This window comes from Trichechus manatus, unplaced genomic scaffold, assembly GCF_000243295.1.
Source record: "Trichechus manatus latirostris isolate Lorelei unplaced genomic scaffold, TriManLat1.0 scaffold00081, whole genome shotgun sequence".
Taxonomy (NCBI): Eukaryota; Metazoa; Chordata; class Mammalia; order Sirenia; family Trichechidae; genus Trichechus; species Trichechus manatus.
In genome coordinates this window covers 5,907,614-5,930,501 of record NW_004444017.1, presented here as the reverse complement: position 1 = coordinate 5,930,501, position 22,888 = coordinate 5,907,614, and the positions used below count along the sequence as shown (strand labels likewise).

The 22,888-nt window shown below is 47.6% G+C and overlaps 1 protein-coding gene across 2 annotated transcripts in view; it reads right to left on the bottom strand.

Moving 5' to 3' along the window:
• Positions 1–22,888, bottom strand: part of CACNA1C (calcium voltage-gated channel subunit alpha1 C) — a 692,837-nt gene that overhangs the window by 42,742 nt on the left and 627,207 nt on the right. For both annotated transcript variants that reach the window (XM_023735710.1, XM_004381214.3), the window contains exons 30-33: positions 9,431–9,463; positions 6,737–6,865; positions 2,509–2,574; positions 1,021–1,112 (exon numbers count right to left, since the gene is read on the bottom strand). In XM_023735710.1, coding sequence (XP_023591478.1) covers positions 1,021–1,112; positions 2,509–2,574; positions 6,737–6,865; positions 9,431–9,463 — 320 coding nt within the window. The remainder of the gene's footprint in view (positions 1–1,020; positions 1,113–2,508; positions 2,575–6,736; positions 6,866–9,430; positions 9,464–22,888) is intronic.

Sequence of the window (22,888 nt, the reverse complement as noted above, 5' to 3'; positions counted from 1 at the left end):
CAAATCCTGTACTTAAATATGGCAAAGTGTTTTTACATAGCAGGTTATAATGGCCCTTGCTTTCTGAGAGCTTATGCTCTGAGGGAGGTGGTGATGTCACACTGATATTCAGGGAGCCCACCATTTTGATACAATGCATTTTGAGCAATAATGGGTTGACTTGGGTGTGAGGAAAAGGTTCCATAGAACATGGTGAAGGTGGGGCTGTCTGATAGAGAAGGTCCCTGGGCCCTCTGGAAAGGGGCCTCAGGGAATGGAAAAAGGCCCAGTGTTTGTAGAATATACGAGCTAGAATGACTTTAGAAATCATCTGGTCCAGGGCTAGCATAAATAGTTGTCGTCTACCAGCACCGGACTTGGCGGTCCCAGAGTTCTAGGTTGTGAGAGCAGGAAAGTGAGTAGAAGCCAGAGGCTGACCAAGGAGCATCGTTATAATCCCGATGAGAAAGGAGAAGCAGGGCAGGCATGAGAAACATCCCCTTCCCCCAGCTGTTGTGTGAGGCAGGTGGCCTTCCAAAGGTGTGGAGGCTCAAGCATGCCTTTGTCGAGCTCTCCAGGCTGCAGACCCTTGGTTTAAATGAGGATGAAACTAAGTGTATGTGGATATACCCACCTAACATAGCAAATGGCACTGACATACTAGGTGATCTATACCTACACTTATTTTATCAGGAACAGGAGTTCAGAGAAGTCAGGTGTCTTGCTCAAGGTCACAAAGTGAGTATGTTGCAGGCTTGGATTTGAGCCTGTTCAGATTCCCAACGAGGGTGTGTTCAGTACCTTACTTTTGGTCCCCTCATGGTTTCAGAGCATTATCAGCAGGTATGCCAGTGCCCAGTGGGTTGCTCAGTGGAAAGTTAATATGAGTAATAATGAAACTCTCAGCTCCCTAGTCAGGGGAGGGAGATCCAGCACCAGTTCTCTCTCTCCCCACTCCCTGCGCAGGGCTCCCTCTCATTCTACATCTAGACCTGCATCATGCAGGTGTGTATGTGTGCACCTGTATCCTCAGAGACCCACCTGAAGAGGAGCAGCACAGCTTGAGGGAAGGTCTGAAAGTTGTTGTTCCGGTTGATCTCTGTGGTGTCATTCAGGGCAATTTTTCCAAACACCTAGCAGACAGAGGGAAAGAGGGCTTTGATGAGTCGTGGACAGAGAGGTCTCCCATTCCCACCCACTGTTCAATGGTCTCTTCAAGGGTCACACCTGACCCTGGAGCAGGATGGCCTGTGCATAAGTTGGATAAAGTCACTTGATGTGAGGTCACCTGGCAGTGCAATGTGTGTGTGTGGAGGGGGCAGGCACTGGCTGCCCTGTCGGGCCCCCCATCCCAATTCTCCACAACAGAAAAGCGTAAGAAGAGTCTCATGGGCCCTCAGGAAAAGTCTCTGTGGTCCCATGGGAGCTGGAGGCTGAGAGTGGGTGGACACTCAGACTGAACCTCTCACCAATGAGAAGGACTCGTGGGCCTTCTTTTCTTTGCCATTTTAGCTCTGCATCCCAGGCACTCTGCCAAATTTAGTTCTTGAATTTTGGGGCGATAGGGAATGAGAGATCCTGCACTTTAGCAAGCCTAATTCACCTGAAATCAGAGGCCTCCTTCTTCCCCCGGCCTTTTAAAGCTACACTTATCTTAGAAACTACCACATTTTATCAGGTGGCCAGGTTGCTCTTTTAATCTCAAAGGGCTCTTTGCCCTGTGAACCTTTGGGCCTTTCTACAATGGAGCACACAGGGGAATCTTAAGGAGCTGTGAGGAAAAGCTCCTTGCTAGAGAGGAGTGCTGAATTGGGGGTGTTCTTCCATGCGGAGCTCAGCTGGAGCCCCGAAGGGAGGTAGAAGAGCTCTGGGCTTGGGTAGGAGAAGGTGCAGTGGGCCTGGCGAGGTAAGGCCCCAGGAGACTGCTGCGTGTTTGATGGGAACAGAATTTTTCTTCCTTCTTCCCTCTCTTCCTCCCTTTTCTCTTTTCCCTTCCCTTCCCTTCCCTTGCCTATCTTTTCATTTCCCCTCCCTCCCTCCCTTCCTCCCTCCCCTCTCCCCTTCTTCCCTTCTTCTTTCCTTTGTCCCTTCCTTCCTCTTGTTCCTTAGCTTCTCCTGAACAATATGGTGTTGGGGGTAGTTCTCAGGCCCATCTGGAGGCCTAACAAGATGGGGATGCTTTTCGGCATACCCTTCCAAAGTTATCTCAGAAGGATCTGTGTCTCTTCTGAGGCCCATTGTATAATTTGGGAGTGTTTTCCCTACCTGGAGCAGAACCCAGGCCTGAGGACATCAGGGGAGGAACTCTTGAGCCCACTTATCCTGCACTTGGCCTTTGACCCTGCTGCCTTCAGGGCATCCACACAGGAGGAAGTTCCTTTTCCTGCGGCTTATTTGGCCTCAGAAGGTGGAGGAGGCAGAGGGAAAGAGGGACAACCAGGAGCAAGAGCTAGAGGAGGAGGGGGCAGGAAACTGAGAAGACAAAGTACAAGGAAAGGAGTAGCTGAGTGATGGGACAACTCTTCCTACCTGCATTCCAATCACAGCGTAGATGAAGAACAGCATCACTATCAAGAGAGCCACATAGGGCAGGGCCTGGAAGGAAGCACAGGCTGCCATGAGGTCATGAGGTCGTCCGGGAACAGGCTGGCTCCCGGGGTGGGGTCCCTTCCCAGGAAGTACCCCTTTCTCCCTCTTTGCAGCCATCTGCTGCTTCCCGGCTTGTTGGGAAGCAGGGAAGCCTTTCCAAGAGTCCCACAGAAGTCCTGGGCACCTGGGGAAAAGGGCCTGAGAAATGGGTACTAACTTCTCAAGTTAGCTTGGTTTTAATCACCTGAGAAGCAGTGTGGTGTGCTAAGAAAAGGAGGCTGCAGAGTAACTGATGTAGTGTGATACCACTTCAGTAAGAACAAGAATGACCAAAACTGCCTCCAACTACCAGTATATTGAGAACACAGTTTTAATTCTCCTGGAGTCCAGATTTTTGGGTCCGTGAGTTGGGGTGACCCACTCAGGCCATCTGCCCTTAGGTGTCCTTTTGAACCTTCAGCCTTTAAGGAACTGTTTTCCTAAAGTCACGTTCAAGTCAACCAACAGCCTAATAAGCAGCTTAGTGGCACATTTGGCCTTAGGTATTGGGCTCTTTTAGAGAATTATCTATGTGCAGCCAGCTTCGAGGAGCAGGAACCCCAGGGTCTGACTGGAAAACATATGGCATGTCCTTAGTGACTCTGTTTCTCCAACCAACCAACCCTGGAATCCTATACATATTGTGATGCCATCTCCTGAGAAATTAACATGACAATGACCTACTGAACCCGGTTTCACTATCCCCTGTTCTGAGCACCTTCCCAATACAGATTGAGTTGAGTTCGGGTTGACACTGCCCGATTTGAATCATATCTACTCACAATAAACATATCCTGTTACATTAATTTTTGGTGTTTCTCTGTGCATTTAGGTTTTTGACAATATATTTGAGCCAGGAGAAATACATGGAAGAATACATACGAAGCTAATAGTGGTTACCTCTGGGAGGACTGGGGTGGAGACAGGTTACCACCTCTTTCTTAAACAGCTTTACATTGTGTCACTACTTGTAACTAGAAGGTATAACAACCGTATTAAAAACATTTAATAAGAAAAAACTTAGAAGAAAGATCATGGGCTTAAATCCAGTTTTGCTACTTTTTAGCTATAGGAGCTTGGGCACATAACTTAATCTCTCTGAACCTCAGTTTTCTCATCTGAAAAATGGGACTAATAATAACTACCTCTTGGGGGACTGTGCAGTTTAAATAATTTAAGGCATATAAAGTGCTCAGTGCAGTGTCTTGCACATAGTTGGGTTCCATACCTTTTATTCATTCAGTGTACTACCTGTCAGGCAGCTTAAACAATTTAGTTTTTCAGAGCCTCTGCCACTTCTCCTGGAGAGTGGCATCACAGGGACTCAATGCTGTTTATGGAATGATGAAGGAGAGCGGAGCTCGCTCCCTCCTCAGAAAATGCTTTGCCAACCTCCCACCACCACTAGATGGCACTGCTAGATCACAGAGAAGCTTTTTTGGTTAGGTTGGAACTCCCACCCCAAATTCAAGTGCATTCCTGCCAGTCACCCCAGAGATGGGTATGTTGGGTGGGTGATGGGCATGTTGGGTGATGGGTATGTTGGCGGCCTGTATTTTCCCTCAGAGTCCTGGCACCCTGAGTCTTACTCCCACCAGGGCCAATGGTTTCAGGCTCCCCAGAGAGCCCTTGGGGCTGAGCCAGGCATGGGCGGAAGGTCTCTGGGAAGGCAGGCAGGGCTGGTGGAGGGGTGAGGAGAAGTCTAGTAAATGATGAAATGAACATGCGGGTGACAGGGAGGATGCACTTCCCACTCCTCAAGCATGAACAGGCTGCTGGTTGTGAGACTGCTCAACTCCATCCTGGCCACAGACAACAGGGAGGGAAAGGCAGGCTGCTCCTCAGGGAGGCACTGCTGTCTCTCACAGTCTCCTGGGCCTCCTCTTACCTGAGGATGTGCAAACCCTGGCCAGAGTTGGTGTGAGGAAGAAGGATGAGGTGGGTGAGGGAGGCCCTCTCACCCAATCCCCATGTTCACATCATGCTGGCTGAGGAGGGAAGACTTCTGGGCTCACTGGCTCCTCTCAGGGGGTGAGACTCCGTGTGTGTGTATGTGTGTGTGTGTGTTAGAGGGCACGGCATTTAACTTGGATGATAGGATGAGGCTTGGAGATGTGTGGCAAATACACTTCCATTTTCTTTCTTCTGAAATTAAGTTGGTATTTATTTCCTTTGATACAACCAGATACACACTTGCATGTTTTAAATCTTTTGTTATACGGATTCTTGGGAGGGGAAGAATTTATATGTGGTTTTGGGGTGTGTGTGTGTATCCTGGTCATTTAAATTGTAAGCTCCTTGAGGGTAGGCAGCATCTTCTATCTGCTTGCGGCACCCACCACCTGCACAGACAGCAGAATTCCCGAGAAGCGACTCATGGGAGAGTCTCCCTCTCTAGGAGTGGGAAAGGTCTCGGAGGACAGGCAGTACGGTGGGAATAACAGCGCATCATCGCTCTTTCTCACCTGAAAGTCAACTGTGGATGGAAGAAGCCTTGTGGGAGGGGATTCTGGAGGGCTCAGAGCAGGGAGAGGCAGACAGAGCATGGAAGCCAGACCCTCCCAAAGGCCAAAGGCCATGCCTAGACCCTTAGCTCACCATTAGGTCGGGAATCGGCTGGGCCCAGTCTGAGGACTGGTTATAGGGAGTGCAGCCAGCTGGGGTGCTGAGGTAAGGCTGGACTAGAACCCAGAGCCCTTGGTGGCTGGTCCAGTAAAGATTTAAAGAGCCTCAGTGATGACTCCCAGGGCAGGTGGCACACAGAGGGGCATCCTTCGGGATGGGACTCTGAAGCAGGCAGGCGCCCCTGGCCTGGCAGGGCCTCTTCCCTATGAGTGCGACTATAGCCACGTGGCACACGCTGGCCAGGGCAGAGGACACAGAGGGCCATTCTCCAGTGCTGGAGAGTGTCTTTGTCTTGAGAAGTCTGACAGTGGTACTTCCATGGAAGGAGAGAAGCCTGCCCTTAGTATCAGGGCAGGAAGCTAGAAGCCATATTTAGGGGTTTCTCCAGCTCCTGGGGCAGTTCTACTCTGTCCTACAGGGTCGCTATGAGTTGGAATTGATTTGACGGCAATGGGTTTGTTTTTCCAGCCCCGGTAGTGCAGTGGTTAAGCGCTCAGCTGCCAAACAGAAGGTCGGTGGTTTGAACCCACCAGCTGCACTCTGGAAAAAGACATGGCAGTCTGCTTCTGAAAAGATTTACAGCCTTGGAAACCCTATGGGGGCAATTCTACTCTCCTATAGGGTTGATATGAGTCAGAATCCACTCCACGGTGACAGGTTTGGGTTTTTTTGGTTACTCCAGTTATCTTCAAGGAATCCAAATGAGCTAACAGAGCTTTGCTGCTTTTTAACTTAAGACTTACATAACTTTCCTCAGAGCTGGCCAAGGGCAGTGACTATTTTGTTTTCGCAGATAGAAAACTATGGCTGAGAAAAGAGAATTAATTATGTAGTTAGGCAACCCTGTGCCCCTATGAGAGGATGCTCTCCCCTCAAGGGGAGTGACACCAGGGTCCCCGAGAGCATGGGAAGTATACAAACAGGTACAGTCTGCCAGCATGGCCGAAATGCCAACTGGAGGAAGGTGACAGCCAGATGCTAAAAATGCTAGAATTGGAAGGGCCACAGAAGTTATGAGATTATCAGGGAGAGTAACTCTCCGTGATTTCCATGTGTGTCCCACACCACAATGTCCCTTTGTCCAGTAAGGTCTTGCGGAGAAATACACAAATGAGAGAGATGAGCAGAACCATTTCTGCCTCCCCTGCATGTCCCCCCTTCCCTGCCCTGGCTTTGGGGAAGTCTGGCACTCCAGGTGCATGCTTTTGAAAACCACAAATCTAGTCTAGCCCTCTCATTTTAGAAATGAGAAAAGCAGAGCCCAGAGAGGCAGAGTTGACATCACACAGCTAGTAAGTGCCCAGAGTAAGGACTGGCCCCAGGTCATCTGAATCCTAGAGTGGTGTCCATTCCTTCACTGCGTGGCCTCCCACTGGGTGACGCATGGCTCAGGAGCCTCAGGTGGAAGCTGGGCTGGATACCCTTGTTCACCCCTACTTCCGGGGAGGTAAGGAGGCATTTCTCCTTCAGGCTGTGCTTAGGGTGGGGAGGTGGTGTAGGCTACCTGGAAGGACTTGATGAAGGTCCACAGCAGGGTCCGGATGCCCTCGCCACGGCTCAACAGCTTGACCAGGCGCATGACCCGGAAGAGGCGGAAGAAGGTGATGGAGATACGGGAGTTCTCCTCTGCGTTCTGGAATCCATCGGCAATAGGAGGTAGTAGTTAACAGAGAGGGGTGGGGCAAGAATGGGGTGGGCCCTGCTCTGAGAAACGCAGCCCTTGGTTGTGGGGAGGCAGGTTAGGGCGGGGGTTAGCTGCACTTGACTCCCTCCCCTGGCCCACATGTGGGAGGTCGGCTGTCCATCTTTTCTGGGTAAAAAACCCAGCCCCATGGTCTCTGCAGAGTCAAGCTGTGCCCAGGCCCCTAAGCCCCGGGCCCGATTTTCCTATTCTCTCCTCTTCCTCTTCCTCTTCTCTCCTAGTTCTTAATCCCCTGGATAGAACAGCAGAAGATTCCAAAGGAACTTCCAAATGTTTTGAAATTTTCTAGGCCCAGAGCCAGCTGCCCTCTGTGCAAGCAGCCCCTGATGCTGAAGAGGCAGCCCCAGCCCCTCACCTGCCTGGCTTTGCTGGGGCTCCTGATCCAAACAGGACCCGGCTCTCTGCTAAGCTAGGTGAGCAGATGGCCCTCCATTGCTGCAGCCTTAGGGATGATTCCACTGGGGGTCCTGGTAGGCAGGGTGGGCAGAGAACTCAGGGGGGGGTCCACACTGGCTGCCCACTGGAGGGATCTCATGCCCTGGCTGCTTGGGACTCCAACACTTCTTTGTGTCATCCCCTTCTAGCTCACAAAGTCCCTGCCCCACACTGGCCTCGTGGGAAGGGTCCGGGAGAGTGGAGGTGTTGCTTAGTGCTGGGGAGTGTCTGGTTTGCAGCCCGCCTTCCCCTGCCTGGGGGACCTCTAAGAGGCTTCAACCCTCTCCAGGCTGCACAAGGCCCTGGTGGGGGTGGGGTGGGGGGAGAGCAGGACAGGTGTGAGGTGGGGGGAAGCAGTCACTTGGAGTGAGCCCTGGACAGCTCCTGGAATGTGAGGGACAAGGGGGTCCTGCTCAGGGCGGGTCATCTCCCTTTGCGGAGCCCTGGAGGGGAAGGCACAGAGGGAAGTGGAAATGAGGCCGAGACAAGCTGAAGTGGGAATCCGATGCCTCGGCTGCTGGGGGTCTGCTGGCCAAAGGCTCACCCTCAGCTGGTTGGACCCCGGGGAGCCTAGGGGCCTGGGCACTTCCCTGGCCAGGGATCAGGGGCCAGGACAGCCTGCCCCTGTCATCTTCTGCATTCAGAAATGAGACCCTCTTCCTGCCACACCCGGTTGGATGGGTGGCACCCCTTCCCTAGAACTAGTGCAGTTCACCCCGCCCTGCCCCAGCCCCAGCCCCTCCCGCTGTCAGCACCAGGAGAGAATGGACCCTCTGAGTTTCCTGTTACTGGCCCCATCCCATGCCTCCCTCAGGCAGGAAGGGAGTCGAGGTTGTCACTGGAATCCTCGTGTAGCCCTCTCCTCTCACTTGCTTCACTTCTCCTCTTGCTTTATTTTTAATTATTTCTGGGTCAAATTTTGAATTCCACTCTGGTATTCAGAACCTTCAGTCAGTCACAGCAATTTCCTAATGCTGCTCTAGAAGGAGAACAAACACATTTCCATTTGGACACGACAGTTTCCGCTAATAAACTGAATGACAAGGCAATGAAGAAGCTGGTCCAAATGGCTGCCCCTGTGGAGAGTGATAGAATATTCCAGAGTTCAGCCTTTCCCTTGGCTGCCTTTCAACAAGGCTGGGGTGGCTGCTTTGGGGAACACCAGCAACTGACCCAATCTTGTCCCCAGTTGGTTGATTGTGGGGGCTCAAGGAATCAATCCACTGGTACTTTTATAAACACATACGTGGTCTCCTTTTGATGTATGTGACTGCATCCTTTTGGAGGGGGCAGTTCCAAGGAGACTCCAAGGTCACTCTGAGCGGTATCTCGGTCACTTTAGCCAAAGCGGTTCATAGACTTCTATATTAGAAATGGTCCAGTCAAACCACCTAGTCCCCTTTTCTGCTTCTAGCCTACTGCAGAGAAGCAGGTATAGCCTAATTCTGATGAACTTCAGGAATTTGGGGAAATTGAGTACAACATAGTTGGAGTGACTGGAAATTCTATCACCCCCTCAGTAACAAATCCCAGCTTCAACCTTTTACTGTGGGCTTAGACTCGGAGCATAAGGGGAGCTAGTAGTCATAGACACTTCATGATTATTCGGAAGTTGTCCATCTGCCTTTCCATCTCCAGGCTGGATCTTCTCTGTCTTTCCTTCGGTCCTTGGAGACCCTTCCCATGGCTCTCACAGGTGCTTCTACAAGTTTCCCACATCAGATTAAGGTTAGAGACCTTAGCCAGTGAAGTCCCCAGGATGTTTAACAGGAAGTGACCCTTGGGTCCAATTCTCTCCCAGTGGCTCATTAGACAGTCAGGATCACAGTGAATTATCACCCAAGGGAAAGCTCAGGGAAGTAAAACAACACCATTACACAAACAGCTTTTTCACAGCTCACAAAAGACCAGGCAGGCAAGGCACATCACAGACATGGTGGCTACATGCAACAGGAGCTAGGCTGGACTCCAAGAGACTCTTGGAGTTGGGATGGGTAAGAGTGGGGGGGTGTTAGAGGGGGTCACAGAAGCTGGGAGCGTGGTCTGGAGGGTCGGTCTTACCATAGAGGGAGAACATTGGGTATGTTCAGCTGGCTTTAAAGAAAGGCAGATAGAGATAAGCTGTAATGAGTCTCCAACGAAGATGCCCGGTATTCTAGGTCTTGGCTAACACAGGAGCAACACAGTGGCAGGAGAGGGCAAAAGGAAACAAGTGAAAGAAATACAAAAGCGTAGGCCTGGCAGGTTCCAGGGCATCCCCATGAGTGTTAGCTCTGCGTAGCTGGGTCCCACGTCTCGCAAGGACCCATTAGGCATTCTCCTACCTATGACCATCTCTGGCTACAAATTAAGTGACTCACACTTAGTTACATGAGTAGATGAGGACTTCTGGATTTGTGGATGGAGGCTTTTTTAATTTTAATTTTTATTAACCATGTGTCTGTCCTAAGATAACCTTTGGGGGCTTGCACTTTAGTTTACTCCAGGCAGTGCCAGCAGAATGAGAAAGGCATTACCTATGCCCAGTGCCTATCCTTGCCCATACATATATAAACAAAGGAGCCCAAAGGCAATGGCCTCTTAGGTTTAGGGAAGACTGAATTCTAGTTATCACTGAAGAGGATCTGAAGAGATGCCTCTCAACCACCTCTGTAGCAGGGGCTAGTCCTCAAGGATTAGGCTCATTATTCTATAGGTATGGAGAACCTTGGCCATTGGCATGAAATAATATGTGTAATTTTTTTTTCACCTTGAAAATCTACATTTTAGGATATTATTACTAACATCCTAAGAAAATGTTCATTTTGGGGTAAAACCTGAGGAAACTGGCCTCAGTTTAGTACCCCACTGCCAACTCTCTCCCTAGTTCCTTGAGGCTGTATCCACAGTGATGTCCCTACTCTTTGGGCTCAAGCACAAAGAACTCAGCCCCTGACTTAGCTTGAACATCTGAGATGTTAACTCTTTCTAGAAGGTTATGACTTGCTTTTACCCTCCACTTTCAGATGGTTGCTCTTGTGTTTCTGTTTTTAAAGTACAACAAGGAAAACGTGTAAGGGAATTTTTGAAGGATGGAAATGTGCACAACTAGACATTTTCTTGCAGACTGAAAATACTTCTTCGGTAACAGATTTCTCAGCAAAGTCATTTTTTTTCCCCATAGCAAATTGGTAGGATGTCCTTTTTTGGGAATGGTGGTAGAGGAGATAAAGGGCGAGGAAAGGGAATAGAAGGAAAAGGATACTTTTCAGTCATTTACAGAACAGATCTTAGTTTTTGCTTCATGAGGATTACCAGCTGCCAAGTCAGTCCACTTGCGTGGAGGGCGTGGGGGTCATTTGAATTTGGCTAGCCGGCTGAGATAAAACATAGAAACACACACAGACACACACAGACACACAGACACACACACACACACGTAATTTCTTGTCAAATCTCTGAAACCCTTTTACCAATGGTGTGTGATGGTCACCATGATGGTTAGGCCTAGATAGACCTCAGGCATCCTCCTCCCCTCCCAGGCTGGCCAATGCCTGTGCTCCCGTGTTGCTAGGTAGGAAGTTCTGTGTTTCTAGGGCATCCATGGGGAGAGAGTATGAGGGTCAAATGCCAGAGTATTAGGCAGAGTTTCCAGGAGGCTTAGGCCACTACTCTACCACTTTGGATCCACCCAGAAAACTAATAAAGCTGCCCATTACTCCTCTGAACCCTGGGCAAATGCTGGAAGGTCTTCTGGGTTGACCCTATCCTGAATAGGACCAAACTGGAGACAATTCAGAGAACCCATCTAGGTCACCTAGTTCAGATGAACTAACCCTTGTTGTTGCTATTAGTTGCTGTTGAGCTGATCCTGACTCATGGTGACCCCATGTGTTGCAGAGTAGAACTATTCTATAGGGTCTTCTTGACTGTAATCTTTACAAGGCAGATATCCAGGCCTTTTCTTCTGCAGTAGCACTGGGTAGGTTTGAAATGCCAACCTTTAGGTTAGTAGTTGAACGCAAACCATTTGTGGGGACCTTGAACTAAAGCTTAGCCATTTAAAAAATTAAGCTATTTATTTTACCTCTAAAACATTTTGAACCCTTCATTTGCAATTTTTAAACATTTTTCTTAACTGCCTTTTGTCTTGTTGCTTTTTAGCCTTTTATAGCTCCCTTTAAGATCTCAACAATTTAAACAACATTTTACTTCAAAATTTAGCTATAGGTCCATTCTAACTATCTTGATCATATTATATTATTTTAATAACATGTATTCATTGAAACTGGACTAAACCAAAGCTAAGAAGTTTCCTAAATACAATCAAACACTTTGAGAGACAGAGTAGCAGGGATAGGGGTCTGGGGACCATGCTTTCAGGGGACATCGAGGTCAATGGGCATAACAAAACTTATTAAGAAAATGTTCTGCATCCTACTTTGGTGAGTGGCGTCTGGGGTCTTAAAAGCTTTCAAGCGGCCATCTAAGATGCATCAATTGGTCCCTACCACCTGGAGCAAAGGAGAATGAAGAACATCAAAGACATAAGGAATGTTAGCCCAAGAGACAGAAAGGGCCACATAAACCAGAGACTTCATCAGCCTGAGACCAGAAGAACTAGATGGTGGCTGGCTACCACCAATGACCACCCTGACAGGGAACACAACAGAGAGTCACTGATGGAACAGCAGAAAAGTGGGGCGCAGAACTCGAATTCTAGTAAGAAGACCAGACTTAATGGTCTGAGAATGGAGGAACTCTGGAAAGCATGGCCCCTGGATTCTCTATCAGCCCAGAACTAAAGCAATTTCCAAAGCCAACTCTTCAGACGGGGATTGGACTGGACTGTGGGACATAAAGTGAGGAGTGTGCCTCTTAGCTCAAGTAGATACAGGAGACTAAATGGGCACCTTCTATCTGGAGGTGAGATGGGAAAGCAGAGAGGGTTAGGAGCTGGTTGAATGGACATGGGGAATCAGAGGTGGAAAGGAGGAGTGTGCTGTCGCAGAATGGGGTGAGCAATTAGGGTCACATAACAATATATGTATAAATTTTTGTATGGGAGACTAACTTGAAATGTAAACTTCATTTAAACTACAACAATCAAAAAGATGTATTAACTGAATAATCCTTATAACATGTCTGTATAACAGAAGACAAGAAGAAATCAGGAGCAGCTATGAGGGCAGCGGACAGAGGGAGGGTGGGAGCTTTTTGTAATCCCTACAATGGGTTCTCCAGCCCAGGTAATGATAGCTCTCCAAAGAGTCTCACTATGGGAGAATTGGGAGACTTACAAATTAATTTTTTCTTAGGCCTTAAGCCAGACTGTTTAGAGGACACTTCTGACTTGCTAGAGACGTGTTGCCGATTAACAGCTCACATAAACTGTTCTTATGTGAGGAACTATGTTTACAAGATCCATGGTCTCAAAAATAAATAACCACTTGATCTGGGGTAAATGGTACCAGCATCTGAGTAATAAAATTAAAAAAAGCAATCACTGGGTGATTTCTATTTGAGAACAATAGAGGAAACATAAAGACAACCCTTGCCCTCAGAGAACTTGTGGTCTATTGATACACTGGTAGTCCTCCAAGGACCCCATGCAGTCATTTGAGTCTTTTGAGGCCCTCGCCCAGCTGTAAGTGGAATCACTTGGTGAGCTAGGAGGGGAGACTGGACCAGTTGGGGTTGGGCATCTCTGGTGTCCCAGGCTAAGCACCTTTAGTCCAGAGGCCATGTTTGCGTTGTTTGCCACTCTCTTTTGAATACCTAGTACAGTGCCTTGGGAAACCACCTCGCACCAGCTCTACTTTTTGATCTAAGTTTAGAATTAGTCAGTAACCTGGAGTATTTGCGCTATCAATCTCTGACCCTTTCCCAGATTTGCTTCCTGTTCCCTTAAGTTAGTTTATAGTTTCTCCATCTAGGGTCTTCCTGGTGAATAAAGGGGTGGTAAGATTGCCTGAAACTGATGCCTCATGGGCCTGGGGAGTCTTCCTACTACCCCTTGTATGGTGAACCAACAGGACTGCTCACCTAATCTGAACATTCTGGCTGAGTTTTAATATGGCACCATCTCCACTAATGTAGCTGCAGAGTAAATTTTTGAGCAGTCCATTCTTTCATTTTTGTTTTCTAATGATGTAGAGGAAACCCTGGGGGCGTAGTGGTTAAGAGCTATGGCTGCTAACCAAAAGGTCGGCAGTTCAAATCTACCACACGCTCCTTGGAAACCTGATGGGGCAGTTCTATTCTGTCCTATAGGGTCGCTATGAGTTAGAATCGACTCGATGGCAGTGGGTTTGGGTTTTTTTTGTTTGTTTTAATGACCTAGTAATTTTCAAGGGTTTCAAGATATGGGGACAATTAATTTGTTCCTACATTTGGTATAAATGGAATGAGATTATTACTCCACATCTGAGACTGAGGTAGGGCATTTTCAGAAAGAGTCCTGGCTAGTGGTTCCAGATAACAGGCTAAGGGCAAATAGAAAAGAAAACCCAATTACGTACTTCAGTATACTTACGCAGATGACCTTAGTTTGGTATAACTGGGAATGACAATAGAATTAGCACTGGGCAGAGGATAAAAGACCTTCTGTTGGAAAACCATCTTTCTGAACTAAGTTCAGGGTCAAATTAGAAGTATCATCTCAGTGGATGAAGTCTTTATTTCTAGAATATACTCACTATTCCTTTTTACTGGGCAACTTTATTCAGGCCATACTTAGGATGGAGCCCTGGTGGTGCAGTGGTTAAGAGCTCGGCTGCTAACCAAAAAATCAGTAGTTCGAATCCATCAGCTGCTCCTTGGAAACCCTATGGGGCAGTTCTCCTCTGTCCTATAGGGTCGCTATGACTTGGAATTGACTCGACAGCAAACGAGTATGATTCTTTTGGTTTTTACTTAGGATGCTGAGGGATGAAACTCAGGGAATGCCAGCGTCGGCACAGAAAGGGTTCTCCTAGGTAGAGGGGATTTTCCGAAGAGGATGGATGTGAGTAATCAGTGGAATATGTCTGCCAGTGGCTATCTTACATTGTCTCTCTGAATAATTAAAAGGTATTTGAAAAATAGCTTTTAACCATATAAAAATGGGGAGTTTAACTTTAGCATAGCCAGAAGGGTCAGATTACTAGGGATTTAGGGGCTGGGTAGTAGATATCTAGGCTGGACTACCCAACCAAATTGTCTTCCAGAACATTCTCTTGAGGTTAGGTGGTTATAGAGAATTCTGAAAGGATCATAACCCATTGCTGCACCCTCCCTTACATGTGAACATTCGAAGATACAGAGTACCTTCTGATTCCCTCCAGGGAAGGCCAGCTCTAGGCTGGGCCATGAATAGGCCCTATAGAACAGGGTTGCCCAATCCCAATGGCAGCCAATGGGACACTGTCCATAACATCAGGGTCACTGAATTCCATGCTCCTCTGAAACAATGGACAAAGCAGTGACATGGAGTATGTGGATCCTTGACCCTGCTACAGACCCCTTGTTTTGGTGTTTTTTGTTTTCGGTTGAAATCACTTGTCCAGAACTTAGGGGATCAATCTAAGATAAATTCCATTCCAAATCACCTGAAGTTCTGGGTCCAACTGGCAATTGCCCATTTCCCAAGCTCTGCTTCTGTGTTGCCACTGTCCTGAATCTCACCTCGACTTGGTCTGCAAGTCACGATAGCTAGTTCAGTTGACTGTCATGGTGCAAGAGTGGAAGAGTGAACAGTTGGGGCTTTGTTGGTGAGACACCAGCATTAATCTAGGTTGGGAGGCAGCTATCAGGCTGGTGTAGAGAGAGAACTGGGAATGGCAGGAGTCAAGGACTTCTAGAAATATTTGACACTAACTTCATGGCCAGAAGGGTCCTGGTGGCGAAGTGGTTAAAAGCTCAGCTGGTAACCAAAAGGTCGACAGTATGAATCCACCAGCAACTCCTTGGAAACCCTATGGTGCAGTTCTACTCTGTCTGATAGGGTTGCTATGAGTCAGAATGGACGCGGTGGCAACAGGTTTGGGTTTTTGATTTTCATGGCCAGAAGCCATGAAGTTGGTATCAAATGTAGGTTAAGGGAGAAGGTCCTTATTATCCTTTTATCTCCTCCTTCAACCAGGAGAAATGTACTTGCCAGGAACTAAAGTGCGGCCCTATAAATGTGGAGGAATTGGAGGCGCTGAAACTCACAGCTCTGGAGATGGCAGCAGAGAAGGATTTTAAGGAGTACAAAGTAAAATGCATTGTAAACCGTAAGCCTTCTACAGTTGAACAAAGAGGCCACTTGCTAAGAGAGATGCAAAGTTTAAATAAGCACAAGTCAACTGGGATGTAAAGTAGCTGAGGGTATATGTCAAGGACTTTCAGATCTAGAGGCAAATGAAGAACATATAGGTAGTCCAAAGCAATTTTTAAGTAGAACTCCTATTTTGGTCCTGGTGTGAATGGAGAGATGGAAATAAGTCTGGGGAGGAGGAAGACAAGGGGAATTACGAGGGAGGCAAAAGGACTGGACAGAGGTGGGCAGGGAACAAGACAGGGTAAAACCAAAAGATGCAAGGTGGACAGTAGAAAGAGCTGCCTCCCCCACCCCCATATTGGAAACTCACTGGCTTTCATCCATTTCTCCAAAGTGAAATTCCAGCTAGAAAGAGAAGGGCCTTTCTTGTATCTTTGTCGTTACAGGCACACAGTTGGAATGCCCCTTCAGAATTTCCCTTGCAGGTGGTCCTTGGCCCCAAAGGGGACTGACGGAGATATCCAGAGCATGGAGGTTACTGGTTCCTGACTCAACCTGGCTCTTCCCATCTTTTTGTATAAACTGTGGAAGCCTGACTGTTCTGACCGGCTGCATTATTAGCTACCCAGTGGTCAGCTCATGTGGCTGTAAGCGGCTTAAGCCTCAGGAATCACTATGTTATTCACCTGCAACATGATGGCTCCTCAGGTGCTACTACCTGCTAGAAACACGGGCTAAACAAGACTGATTACAAAACTGCCATGGTAGTTTTATCTTCCCCTGGGAAGGACAGTCAGTATCTAATCATTCAAACAAACAAATCCCATGAAGAATAAATGAATGAAACCAGCTTGTCAGCAGTGTTAACAACATCAAATAACCCCATTAGAGAGAGAGAGGAGCATCCCAGAAAGACAGAGAAAGGGAGATAGAGTAGCTCTCAGAAGGACAGAGAAAGGGGGAGAGGGACAGTGAGGGTGTGTGTGTGTGTGTGTGTGAGAAACAGAGAGTATGCTCAGGAAGCAAAGAAAGGGAGTGAGGGAGAGGGACTGTGAGGGAGAAAAGGGAGAGGGAGAAAGAGTGAGAGGAGGAGACTTGAAGAACAAACAATAAACTGAACAAGGACAGGTGATTGATTCTCAGGGTAAGAGCCGTAAATATGAGAGTAAATGGATGTATCAGAAGTGGTTATACTTTCCCAGGCATTGTGGGTATATTAGAGCCTGCCCGAGGTATAGCTCTTCTCACCTTCTCTACTAGCCCATGGAACCTTCTAGGTCCCTTTGCTTTGGAGGCTCTCTGGCAAATACCTCAGCAGTAGCTTGCTCAGCCTGCAAGAACTACAGAAGCAGACACTGGCTAGCGCACAGATGGCTGTCTGGCCAAACCAAGAGGTGAGTCGTGATAGCTTCCTTCTACACTTCTACTTTAGGGGACAGAATCCTGCAGCGGGGTCAAGGGAGCGGGTTGTATGTGGGTCCGAAAGACAAGAATAAGGGAAGAAAACGAAAGAAACCTAGAGGAAAACAGAAAGTGAAGCAACTGGTTAGAAGGCAGAGGGTAAGGGGGACCTTGGCATGTTGTAGCTGTGAGAACACTCAAGGAAATCTAATACAGTTGAATTAAGAACCCAAATCAGGATGTCCATAAAAACTAGGTTCCCATGAACTTTTGGGTCAAGCCCACAGGATACTTCTCAAGGCAGAGGCTTTTGGGAAAACTTTTTGTACCAGGCCACTCGGTCAGGCCCGTCTCTCTGTCCTACCACGTCTGACCTCACAGTGCTCTCTGTCTGCTGCCTACATGGCAAGCCTCGCTCTAGAGAAGCTGGAGGGGTTTCTGGCCCCTCCATTTCCAACTGGACTGCTGATGGCCAGATGGCTTGTCTCACTCCCAGCAATAAATACAGCTCTGCTAAGCTTCTCAAGAGCCAGCTTTATTTCTAAGCAGAGTAGAAAATTACCTCAGTAGAACAACTAGAAGGGTAGAGGGTGGGGAGGTACCGCAACAAAAATACCTTCCTCATTCAGGTGTTAGGTTCCTGAAGTCTCTAACTTGACTTCTAAAGAGAAGAAAGTAATGCTTAACCTAAGATTGAATATAGATACATTAGATATATACATACATTAGATATATTCAATCTTTAGGTTAAGCATTACCTTTGAAGTAAAATTATTCCTTGGGGAGATAGCTTAATGTGTTACTACCACTTTAGTATGAATTAGTGTACTGGTATCTCTTCATTTTGAAACAAGACACTTCGGTAGCACTAGTTTTGGTGGTGATGGGGAGAGGGATGGTGCTGAAATTGGGAAGAAGGTGGCAGGGAGCCCCATGAGCAAGTACAGAAGGGGTCCAGCAATGGGAAATTGAGATGTAGGGAGATGTCAAGGATAAGTGTTTCTCATCCAGCTTGTTCCTGAGACCACCAAGCTTGATTTAATCTATCTACCCTGAGGACACTGGTGGTTCAGTGGTAGAAATCTCGCCTTCCATTCAAGAGACCTGGGTTTAATTCCCAGCCAACGCACCTCAAGCGCAGCCACCACTTGTCTGTCAGTGGAGGCTCGTATGTTGCTATAATGCTGAACATGTTTCAGTGAAGCTTCCAGACTAAGACAGACTCGGAGGAAAGGCCTGGCGATCTGCTTCTGAAATTTAGCCAATGAAAACCCTATGGATCACAATGGTTCAATCTGCAAACAATCATGGAGACAGAGCAGGACTGGGCAGCTTTTTGTTCTGTTGTGCACAGGGTCGCCATGAATCAGGGGCTGACTCAATGGCAACTAACAACAACAATCCTCAATCTAGCTTAGGCCACGTCGACTGCAGTCATCTAGAAAATCTCTGGCAATGCCACCATTTGAGCCAACTTATACTATTTAAGAAGTCCTGATGGCACACTGGTTAAGAGCTATGGCTGCTAACCAAAAGGTCAGTAGTTCGAATCCTCCAGCGGCTCCTTAGAAACCCTATGGGGCAGTTCTACTCTGTCCTATAGGGTCGCTCTGAGTTGGAATCGACTCGATGGCAATGGGTTTGGTTTTTTGGTTTTATACTATTTAAACACACAGGGGCCAGGGTTCTGGGTTGGTCTTGCTCCTTAAAAAGTTCTGTGAGAATAAGCAAGTTGTTTCCTGCCTCTGGCCTCCCGTGTCCCCATCTATGTAATTTGTATATCCCCAGGCTCTGTCACACAGTGGGGGCTTAACACGTTTCTGGGACAAATGAATGCAGGCTTGGTCTAGATGGTCTCCAAAGTTGCATCCAGCTAACATTCTTGGAAGAACCCACTTTCTGACAGCATCTCTCCACCTTCACCCCTCCTCACAGCTGTGTGTTGGGGGGTCCACTCAGTCTTGCCTTCCTTGGGCCTGTTCTGGCCCTTCTTTGCTATGGCAGGGAGCAGGGAGGGGTGTTTGGGCCATAGAGACAGAGTCATATGGCACCAGGCCTGCGGCCCCACGTAAGTGCTGTGGGTTGGGGGATGGGAGGGAGGGTTGGAGCTATGTGGCTGGGTCTCTGACTCAACTCTGAGGGGGTGGATGTGCAGCAAGCAGCTCTCTCTATGACTCAGGACTGCCTGCCTTTCTCTATCCTTCCAAGACCCGAAGCCAGAGCAGGAGCCATATATTATTTATATGAGGAGCCGTGAGGGGCCATGATTGGAGGTTGTGCCTATCAATCTAAGGTGAAGAGGTACCACTGACTTCAGGAACTTGGGGTAAAGGTTTGGGGCCAGGACTCAGAGGCCCCAACCTGCCCTTCCCTGGACACTTCCTGCAGCTGATCGCCATCTCAACCCCCTACCCGGTTATGCCACGTCCCTCCTCCTCATGGCCCCGCTCCTCCAATTCTCTTTCTTAAGCTGCAGATGTCAAATGGGCAAGGGTAGTGAATGTTGCTTCGCATTTCCTTTGCCCTTCTCTTCTGAGCCCCATTAATTAGGCCCATCAATGCTGGGTGTGCAGATCACTTTCCATCTAAGCACACCAAGGGCACCCTGGGGCTGCCCTAGCCAAGCATCAGCCACATCAACAGGCATACAGAAGTTAAGCAGCTCTGTCCCAGGTCACACAGCCACATTGCTGGGAGTGGATTACATCACCACCTGTGAATAAAAGGGTCTCTGACTGCTGCCCCTGGGCAATACCATGCCAAGGCCAGCCTGACTTAGGGATTTGGCCAATGGGCTTTCTGGAAATGCAGGAGTCAATTCTCCCACCGAAATGGATTCGAATCCTACATCTGCCACCCATTAGCTGTATGACCTTGGGCAAATCGCTTGTCCTCTCAGCCACATGTGGAAAGAAAGTGCTCTAAAGATTTCATCCCATCATGAGTATAATGCCCTTAGCACGATGCCTGCGACTAGCCATGTCCACGAGAGAGTACTATCATGTCCTCCTTTTCCTCTTCTCATTTTCCTTTCTCCCCCTCCTCTTCCTTCTCCAACCTTGCTCCTAGTCAGCAAAGACCACAGCCAGTACCATTGTTACTTAACTTTATTTTCCTGCTCTGGTCACTTCTAACACTTTGGCACCCAAGTAAATCCTTCAGCTTTTTCTCCCTATGAACCTTCCCCAGAAGCTCTTGAGGACCATTGTTCTCGTTCCTCACACAATCTCTGCGCCTGCTCCTCTCCCTGAAGGTCTCTCTAGGGTCTCCTCTCTGGAGAATTTCCTCATGAGCTACACCAAAGCCAAGGAAGCAGATTCCCACAGGCCCTGGATGCTTTATTAAAGGAAATGCCACTCCAGAATCAGGCCAGGCAATGAAGTGGAAATGAAACATCTGTCTCACACTATCAGAAAATGCCCATTTCAGAATCATGAGGTGCAAAGTTGGAAGAGCCCTCTGAGACCATCTTAACCCCTCCCGCACTCACATTGATTTTTCATTCAAGGAAATTGAGACCCAAAGAATGGGGTTAATTGCTCTAAGTCACCTGGGTTAATAGTACCACAGCTGGAGACCAAACCCAGGCTTCTTAATTCACAATTTGGGAATATTTCTCCATATCCATATTCTTATGCAAGAATCTAGGCCTTTCAGCACTTACTGTTGTGTAATAAACTTCAAGAGTGTTGGGAAAGGCTGTTGGCTCAGACACCTAAATTGGTTCCAACTAGGAAGGTTAGGGAATACTTTTTAATGCTCTAAGAACATTTATTAACAACCATAAGGGTAAACTCTCTGGGCTTTCCCTCTGGAAAATATAATTTCAGACCTAAGAAATAAAGGAAGGCTAGAAAGTTGCCTTAGATTGACATGGTCTTGCACTCTGACCTCACAGGTCACACAAAGGAAGAGAAGCCTGAGACCTAGGACAAGGTAATGTATCCAGGAGGAGGAGGGCAGGCCAGCTTGCCTGGCCCACTAAAGCAGAATACAGTATAATTATTCAATGTGGGAACTTTTGATCTTCTTCTAGTCACATCTGGCAGCTGTTCAGAGGCATTTCCCAGAGTGAATAGAAATTTAATCATGACATTTAATCATGAAGTTGCTCTGAGCACACACAAGCCTGACCTCTTTATGCTGGAGGCCCCAGGCTCTGCCCTCTTCTCTTCTCTGTCTTCCTCCCTCCTTTGACTACCTCCTCCAGTGTCATGACTTTGCATACATCTATATGCTGATGGCTGCATACACAGACCTCAGCATTGTGCGTCCAATTGTCTTCCTGACATCTGCACTCAGATGTCTAATGGACACTGAGCTCTTGCTCATCCTCATCCAAACATGTCCTGCCTCCAATCTTCTCCTATTGATACTGACTCCATCCTTCTATTGCTTAGGCCAGAACCCCACAGTCATCCTGGACTCCTCTCTCTCACACCCACATCCAGTCTGTCAGGAAATACTGTTGGTTCTACTTTCAAACCAGATGGACTTGAATCATGTCTCACCACTTCTATTGCTACAAGTTTGTTTCATGCTCCTGTCATCTCCTGCCTGGATTGCTGCATTCACCTTCTAAATGGTCTTCTTGCTTCTGCCCTTGACACCTATAGACTATTCTCAACAGGTTGCCAAAATGGTCCTTTTAAAATGTAAGTCAGATCCTATCTCACCTCTGCTCAAGGCCACCAGAGTCTTCCCACCTCTCTTGCTCAGAGTAAAAGTCAAACTCTGATCCTCTGCTACCCCTCTCGTCTCCTCCCCTGTCCTTCCCCCTGGCTCACTCTGCACCAGCCACACTGCTCCTTTTGCCTTGAAAGCTCTTTCTCCAGACACCTGCATGGATAATTCCTCACTTTTTTCACACCTTTGTTCAAATGTCCTCTTCTCAATAAAGCCCATCTTAATGAAAATAGCACCTACTTTCCCTGAAGCAGCACCCACCTTCCCAGCTCTCCAGCACCTTTGATCCCCCTTAGCCCATACTATTGTTTTCCCAAAGCACGTATCACCCTCTAACATACTGTATAATTTCCTGATTTACTGTACTTGCTGCATTGTTCATTGCCTGAATTATTCCTCCCTAGAATATAAGCTCATGAGGGCAGGGTGTTTTGTTTTGTCCACTAATATACCCAAGTGCCTAAAACAGTGCCTGACACATACTAGGCATGACTATAAATGATGTAGAATGAATGAATCATGCTTCCTGGTGGGAAATCCATTTCCTGAGAGGGAGGGGCACATGACCTGGTAAAGGCAAGAAGGAAAGACAAGAAATTTAAGGGGGGAAGGTTAAGGGAGATGAGTTTTAATGTGAGGAATATTTGGAGGGCAGCTGGGATGAATAAAGCATTTGCTGAGGGTAATGAGAGTTGATTCCTATAGGTTTAAAAAAGTCAATAATGATGTGTTATAGGCGAAAAGCCTTCTTTGATTCCTCTGAGGCTAGAAGAGTCCTTCCAAATTAAATATATGTCTAGGAATATATGCCTTATGATGACACTAGAACTAGAAAAATATACGAAAGCCTTGGAGCAGGAGCCAGGGATACAGGATTTTCTAAAGAATCCCACGGGATTGGGAAGAAAATCCCGGAGCTATAAACTTCCTTGCACCAGGCAGTATCTAGACCCATAGTTGTAGGACCTAAAGGAAGAACTGTATGGAAGGAGGGAGCTACCTCTGAGACTGAGAAGTACTGCTCCTATAATTTGTTATCCATAATATTGGTTGCTATCTGGGTGCGGGGTTATGCCATAACTGTGTGTTTTGTTTTTTTTTTTAATTTTTTTTTTATTGTACTTCAGGTGAAGACTTACAGAACAAATAGTTTCTCATGAAACAGTAGTACACATATTGTTTTATGACATTGGTTAACAACCCCACAACAT